The sequence below is a fragment of the Athene cunicularia genome, unplaced genomic scaffold (genome assembly GCF_003259725.1).
Source record: "Athene cunicularia isolate RWA unplaced genomic scaffold, athCun1 chrLGE22_part2, whole genome shotgun sequence".
In the NCBI taxonomy this organism is placed as follows: Eukaryota; Metazoa; Chordata; class Aves; order Strigiformes; family Strigidae; genus Athene; species Athene cunicularia.
The window spans coordinates 275,478-282,944 of NW_020799535.1; the positions used below are offsets into that span (position 1 = coordinate 275,478).

The 7,467-nt window shown below is 50.0% G+C and overlaps 2 protein-coding genes across 2 annotated transcripts; both read right to left on the minus strand.

The window, feature by feature from the left end:
- Positions 1-135: 135 nt before the first annotated feature.
- On the minus strand, positions 136-2,583 carry LOC113491046 (methyltransferase-like protein 7A). Its single transcript, XM_026867678.1, has 2 exons — positions 1,778-2,583; positions 136-889 (listed from the first exon to the last, which is right to left on the minus strand). Exons 1-2 carry the CDS (start codon positions 2,279-2,281, stop codon positions 653-655), a joined length of 741 nt encoding a protein of 246 aa, XP_026723479.1. The 5' UTR covers positions 2,282-2,583; the 3' UTR covers positions 136-652.
- A 133-nt stretch (positions 2,584-2,716) lies between these two features.
- On the minus strand, positions 2,717-7,467 carry LOC113491053 (methyltransferase-like protein 7A). Its single transcript, XM_026867687.1, has 2 exons — positions 6,726-7,467; positions 2,717-5,214 (listed from the first exon to the last, which is right to left on the minus strand). The coding sequence occupies exons 1-2, from the start codon at positions 7,218-7,220 to the stop codon at positions 4,978-4,980; spliced, it is 732 nt and encodes a 243-aa protein (XP_026723488.1). The 5' UTR covers positions 7,221-7,467; the 3' UTR covers positions 2,717-4,977.

A 7,467-nucleotide genomic window follows, 5' to 3' on the forward strand; every position in this document is an offset into this window, starting at 1 on the left:
TGGGCCGCGGCCCCGCTCAAAGAAACTCCCCGGGCGCGTTTGTAACGTTAAACACGAGGCTTTTAATGCTGAGGTGGAGAGCAGCGGGAAGGGCGCGGGGGGCAGGCTGGCGGCCGAGTGACCCGGAGCCTCTGGGAAGGGGTTTGGGCGGGGAGGCGCGGAGGGGCCCGGCCCTTGCCCCCCGAGCCCCGGCTTTTGTCGGGAAAGAACCTGGGGCTGAGCAGAAGTTGGGTGCCGAGGGCTTGGGTCTGCTCCTTCTGCGAGGCCGTGGGGAGAGGGGAGCGGGTCCCTCGGCCGGGGAGTGCCTGAAGGAATCCTTGCCCAGAGCCAGACGTAGGCAGAAGTTCCCTTGTGTTAATCCCTTTTTTTTTTTTTTTTTTAATTTAAATCTGCCTGCCAGGCTGTTTTGCATTCTGCAGCCTCCTCCTGGGATCCTCCACGGGCCGAGGTGCAGTCGGCAGCGCGAGGGCGTCGAGAGATGTTTAGGAAACGGTCCCTCTCTTTGCTGCTTGAATCCGAAACTCTCTTACAGGCCGTCAGGTGTTCCCAAGGTTCAGGTGTCTGGCCTAGCCCCTGTCGCGTTATTTGTGTGGGTTATGGGAGGGAATTTGAGGGGTGTGGGCAGGGGGAAGGCCTGGCAGGGCGGAGGGAGTTACTTCACGGCGTAACCCGCGATGTGAGGCTGGATGGGCGTCCAGGGCAGCGCTATGCTGAGGTGGTGCAAGTTCAGCTCCGAGAATTTGGCCTGTTCCAGATTCTTCCATATCTCTCTCGTTAGGCAGCATCCATCAAAGACGAGTTTCCAAGTCGGGTAGCAGATCTGCTGCCAAAAATACTTCCAGCTGGAACGATCAGCCACCACGTGCTCTAAGAAGTAGAAAGCGCCTCCCTGGGGAAAACAAAAATCTCCTTGCAGAGCCGCAGCAGGTGCTGGGGTCACGCCGTGCTCCCCCCGCCATCCCCCCTCCCCTCAGACACCCACCAGTGCCCGGGCACTCAGCTCCCTCATCAGTATTCTCCCCCCCTTCCCTGCCCGCTTTTTGCTTTTGTGGTGTCAGTTGAATTAATGTTAAGCAGGAAACTTGCAGAGATTCCAAATGCCTATTCAAACAGCGTGGAGGATGGACTTATTTGATCCCTCTTTTATTATAGCGATGGTTTGTTGTCTTTTTGTTTCAATTATGGTTGCTAGCATGTCTTTTTTTTTTTTTTCAAAGGAAACTAAGAGAAATGTGTAAATCCTACTCAAACTCATCAGGTTTTGACAACCCAGAGGATTGTCTTGAAAATGCCATTTTAAAGAAAGTCTATTGCAAAAATACCCCAACAAAACAGCTTTTAATAATCTTTAGCTTGATTAGTATACAACAGGAAACGAAGGCATTTAATTAGAGTGTTTTAGTCATCCAGGTAGATCAACCCCACTTCTAAGAGGCTAAAGCAGTTTTATTTAAAAATGCAGACTTTCAGTCTCGATCAGAGCTTCCCACCCAAAGAAAATCTGGTGTGTGTGGGGAGAGAGGATACCACAGGAACTAGTTCTGCTTTAAACGCTGTACTGTAATAACTTGGAAAGTTTGTGGTAGTTCTAGTTAGCAGGCTCAGTTACTTTTAGGGTTCTACTTTTAAGAATAGGACAGTGACCCGTGTGGTGCTACTGCTGCTGTGGGGAAATAAACCAGCTCAAAAGCAACTTTTCTTTCTACTTTTCTGTTGGTGCAGTGCCTCTGGAACAGATGGTAAAGGTAATAAGAAAAGTTTTTATTCAGATACTCACTGGTCTGAGCACTCGCAGGGCTTCCTTCAGGGTCCCGTTCACGTCGTGCACGGAGCAGAGGACCAGGGTGCAGACGACGACATCCACGGACCCGCTGGGCACCTCGTGCAGGTCTTCTCCTGCAGCTACTAGGAAACGCTCGTAGTGCAGGTGCTGGTTTTTGTTCATGCTTCTCGAAAGGCCTTGCTGGAAGTTGGGGTTGATATCGGTGCACGTGACTCTGCAGCCCGGTGGGTAGAACTGGAAGTTGGCGCCGCAGCCGGTCCCGATCTCCAGCAGCTTCAGCTCTCCCGAAGGGCTCTTGAAGTCGGGGAGATTACGAAATAGCTCCTGCTTCTGCTTCTTTGTTTTCTTTCCATGAATTGCAGAAAAATGCTCTAAGAAGAAAGGAAAAAAAATCTTTTTACAGAAAGGTTGCCATATTCCCAGGAACGACAGCAGGTAGATGGGTGTGGCAAGCAGCACGAGGCAGGCACGGCAGAAGAGGATGCTGGCCTCCATCATTTCCAGCGTGGGGCAGAGGATCCGCACTGAGCAGAACTAGTTCTTCTTCTATTGAAATTCAGACAGAGCCGCATTCATGTACTCGCTGTGTTCCTCTTGAAGTACATTCAGCTCCCTGGGTTGAGCTGGTGGACTTTTCCCTACCGCTGAGTTTCAAGTCCCGTCACAGGAGGGGAGAAGCAGGACTGCGTACCAGACGGTTACCCGGGCATCCCAGCTCTGGCAGAAGAGGAGCTGCCAGTCTCTTATGTAATCAGCACAAACTGGGCAGCACAACTTTGTACGGAACTGCTGGCAAAATGTCACCAGTCGCCCTGATTTGGTGCTCAGCAGACGTGTGGTGTCCGATTGCAGGTCCTATCTCTCAGAACAACTCTGTGTTGTCTTTAGTGAGCTGAGGGAACTTAATCTGAACTCTTCACGTGCTGTAGGCTTTTCATTAGGAGTCTGATTAACATTTCAGTTAAAAGGCGTTTGTTTAAGAGTTAATTTACCACCCCGTTGTAAGTAGCTGCATGAGCTAGTCGGCTACTTGCCCTGTGCTCTCTCTGCAACAGCAGTTTGCAGTCTTTCCACTTTTTGTGGATGCCTGAAATACTTTGGGGTGTGTGTGTTATGGAAATCACACGTGCCAGCCACCGGAACAGGGTTCCACTCTAGGTTTCCACTGAATCAGTAAGCCAAAAGGAGATTCTTCTATACCGTCCTTTTTATTAATAGTGCTACAGTTTGAGCTGGATGCCTCTGAAGAGGGACCTTGAACAACGAAATCCCAGGGCAATTATACCCTTACAGTCTAAATTCCCCACTCCTCACGCGACAGTTCAGACCAGTAGTAATATTAGGGTCTGGGGTCCTCCCATTGTCTGTAGGCAAACAGTTTCTTATCTCTAAGGTTGAAGGTTCCGCTGATGACTGACCGCTTTATCTCCTGGCTTGGACCAGCTCTGGGACATTCTTTTACTCGACGAGGTGAAAGTTCACAGCTTGTGGCCTGAGGCGTCAGCACGTTTAGCTACTAAAGCTACACAAGTTCTACGTAAGTTCTATCCCAGTTGCACAATGTGTGCGTACGGGCTCCTTGGCAGGGAATGAGCTTGCTTTTCTCAGTTATCTTCCAGATCTCTGATGGGAATTGTGGACCAGAGATAAAACAACTTATTAATCGGGTAATCGCTGCGTATGGCGCATGGCTTGGGTTTACTGCCTCCACAAGCTTGAGCCAACCATGAACAGCCTGTTCTATGCTAAACACCTTCTGTAAAACGTTTTCAACTTTGCAGTCGCCAGTGCGTTTTCGAAGGGCTTGGCAGGTGTGTAGATTAACCGCCAGCATTTAATTGCTGTGCTCCAGGTGAGCCTCCTGGAGGGAACGGAGGCCTTAAAGGCCCTCATCAAGGCAGTTCTAACGTGAATTGCATTGGGGAATTTTGTCTTGCTGGTGAGTGATAAGTAGTCCCGCTGTCCGACGAGTTACCTCCTCCCTCTAGTGGTAATAAAGCAAATAGAAAATCCAGTGTCGTTATTAGACACTTCGTTAACAAACTGTTGTACCTTCATACCTCCACCTTGTGGCAACCACGTTAGAGAAACGGGTTTGAACTGTGGGAATTGCTTTCAGTGTAGACCAGTTGGATGTGTATGGAGCACAGAATAAGAGACATTAATGCATTATTTTGTTATAAATAAAATCTCTACCAGGTTTTAATACTTTTCTCCTATACTGCAGGAAATCATAGAAAAGGTGGAACAGTGACCGAGAGAGCAGAACCTTCTCTTGGTGTCCTAGGGGAGTTTAACTGGAAAACATTTCTAATGAAAGTCCGGGCTTTTTGAAGAGGCCTCTTTAAGGTGTGATCTAGATTGGAGCGAGAGCAGAAATTGAAGCGTTGAAGCACAGGAAAAACAAGTTAGTAGAGCGTGACAAAAGGGCTCTAAGGACACGGCTGCTCTAGTAACAGCGTTTTACAGCGGAGGTGAGATTTCTACCACCCGATTTAACAAATACCCGTTTTCTCCCCGTGTAAAAAAAGTTCTGGGTTTGGGGGTTTTTTTTGCTTTGTAGGTGGCTGTTTCAAGTGAAATCTGCACTGACAGCGTTAGCATCTCCTGGCCAGTGAGAATTACGCCTAGAGAAGCGGTGTTGTAAGGAGCACTTCCCCGAAGAAAGAGCAGTCCTGTCAGGGAGGGCTCTGCTGGCACGGGCGAGGGAACGTCTGCTCGTAAATACAGATCATAATGGGAAGACTGAAATGAAAACGCTCCTCCTGATGCTCTATCTATTATGCATGTGGCCTGTATCGGAAGCGTTAGAGGTTGGGAATTATTCTCTGGCCCTAGAAAAACCTTCGCCCTCTGTACTCGCTCACACGTATCTTCTGTTCCATTCTCCCCCGTCTCACCTCTCTAAGATGCTGACGCCTCCTTTATTTTGTACTGGACTGAAATGTGTTGTGCAGGCTTTGTTTCCAGCTTGCCTGGTCCCTATGCAGCAGCTCTAGTTCAGAGCTCTACCCAGAAAACCTGCCTCAGAAATGGAAGAATGTGATTGCGTGAGCTCAGGACATTTTCCATACTTTTATTTTGGTGGCCAGCTGCTGGATTTGAGCTGACTGGAAGGGTGAAAAACCTCCTGCAAAGCGTGACGGGAGTACTGAAGGGAGGTCCCGTGTCCCACCGTGCTCGTTTGTGGTCGTTTATTTTACTGCATACCCAATGATATGGGGGCTAGTAGGAATCCAGTAAGGTGTGACGTGAATGCGCCTCAAATTCAGTTCTGAGAAATTAATTTTCTCCAGCTCCTTCTGTGTCTCTCTGCTCAGGGAACACCCATCTCCAAAATACTTCCAGGCTGGGTCACAAACCTTTTGCCAAAAGTAGGTCCAGCTGGAATGATCTGCAGCCACGTGCTCCAAGAAGTAGAAAGCTCCACCCTGGAAAACAGTGCCATAAAAAAAAAAAAAAAAGAATTAAAAGGTCTCAGGGCCGTTCCCCTCTGGAGGCAGACTTTTATCTTTTGTGTATTTGTAAACACGCTGCCTTTTATCACCTGGCTGGAGTCATGTTTGTTTTGAACCCTGAAGTCTCTGAAAGTGCCTCCCATTCAGTTTTTGTTGAAGATGGTTGTTACTGGGTGTTTTTTTTGTCTCTGCCTTGGATGATCTGGGGACAAACCACTTCTAACTTCCTTGTGTTTCAGTTTTTCTCATCAAATGTGACTAAACAATTTGCCAGCAGGGACAAGAGTTTATTTATTTCTTCATGTTTATAAAACATGTGAGACAGCCTCAGCGAGCAGAAGTCTGGTGTCCCGGGCTACACCCAGTATACCTAGTGCAGAACAGTTCTGTCAGCGTCAGTCTTGCGAACCCTCCCCAATGTTTAAATGTATTTTTGCCCACATCTGTTCCACGTCCGTGTTTATAAATAACAGGTAAAAAGTGAATCTACTATTGTAAGCAAACCTTTCCTGGGAAACTTTTCCAGTGGAGCCAAAGAAGTCAGGGGTTTAGAGCTGATGTTTCCTTCCCCTCCTGACCGGAGTGTGTTGGGTATGATCTTACTCCTTGTTCCCTAGTTTGGCTTTGTAAGAGCGTGCAAGATCGCCTCGAGGAATTAATGAGGTTTTCAGCCACATGCAGGGCTGGAGGCTCTGGTTTAGCTCATCTGTGTGGCTAGGGTTCGGGTTTAGTTTCATTTAAACTCTTCCCAGTTATTCTGAGATAAGTGGGAAAAAAAGTATTGGAAGGGCATTATGTAAATGTGGGATTTTACAAGTGTCACCTTAGATTGTAATGGAAATACCTGCTTGGGTGGACAGGTTTTAAAGAGAGAGAACTGCTAGAGAATACACAGGGCAACTACAAACTGAAACTGTTGTTAATCCTCTACCTGTGTTACAAAGCACTTTCCTTTCTTTTCCCTCCCCGTTCTCCACCCTGTACTGCACTAATCTTGTTTATCCAGTACGGCTCCGCTCCTCCTCCTCGCTCCCAGCGCCTCCTGGGTTGTGTTTGGGGGGGCGTTTGGTTTTATTTCTTTCCTTTTTGTTTCTGAAACAGCTGTGGCCTTGGGAGTTTTTGCAGGTTGCCCAGCTGCAAGCGTCAGGTTGCCCAGATTGAGTAGCCATGTCTCTCACTCACCCCACTGCGCTGGTGCCCCAGAGCTTCTGCATGCTGGGGAGGGAGGGGGGGGGGAAGCAGGCTGAGCTGGTTCTTTTGTCTACAAGTGAAGCAGCCCAAAAGAAAATTGTTTGTGAGTGGATAAGTGGATATGATGGTTGATTTTAATCTCTTTCTTAGCCTGGCGCAGGCGATTGCGTTTATCCTAAATGTGGGTCAGTCCACGCAGCTTGGCTTATCAGGACAGGGACGGGAGCCCCGCTGGCCCTCGTGGTGGCCCTCGAGGTGGCCCTCATGGTGGCCCTCACGCTGCCCCAGCTTACCAGCCTGAGCACCCGCAGGACCTCCCTCAGGACCCGCGGGACGTCGGTCACCGAGCACAGCACCAAGGTGCACACCACCGCGTCCGCGGCGCCGTCCGGGATTTGGTGCAGATCCTCGCCAGAAGCAACCACCGAACGTTCAAGCTGAAGGTGTTGATTCTCCGAGAGGCTCTTGAGGAGGAACTTTCTGAAGTTGGGATTGGGGTCGGTGCAGGTCAGCCGGCAGCCTGGGGGGTAGAACTGGAAGTTGGTGCCAGTGCCCGTGCCGATCTCCACCAGCGTGAGCTGGCCCGAAGGACTCGCGAATTGTCTCAGGTTGCTGAAGAGCTCTTGTTTCTGCTTGTAGACCTTCTGGTTGTAGATGGACGCCACCTTGGCCATGATGTACGGGAAAACTTTCTTGTAGAAGGAGTCCCACAAGCCCAGGCAGGCGAGAACGTGGACGGGCAAGAGGAGGAGCAGGACGCATCGCTGGAGGAAGGAGACCAGCACCATCCTCGCGGGTGCCTGGGAGCAGGCGAGGAGCTTCTTGCCGTGCCCGCAGGCTGCTCGGCCACCTCTGAACCGGATGTGGACGTCTGTCTGTCCCGTCTGTCTGTCCCAGCGCCCTCTTAAAGCGGCAGCGCGGTCCCGCGTCCCTCCTCGCCGCTGGCTCGCCCGTAGGGAAACGCTTCGCTGGATTCAGCCTGGAAGCTGGGGTCCTGCCTGCTCTGAGTCTGTTAGCTGGGAGAACCAACCCTTC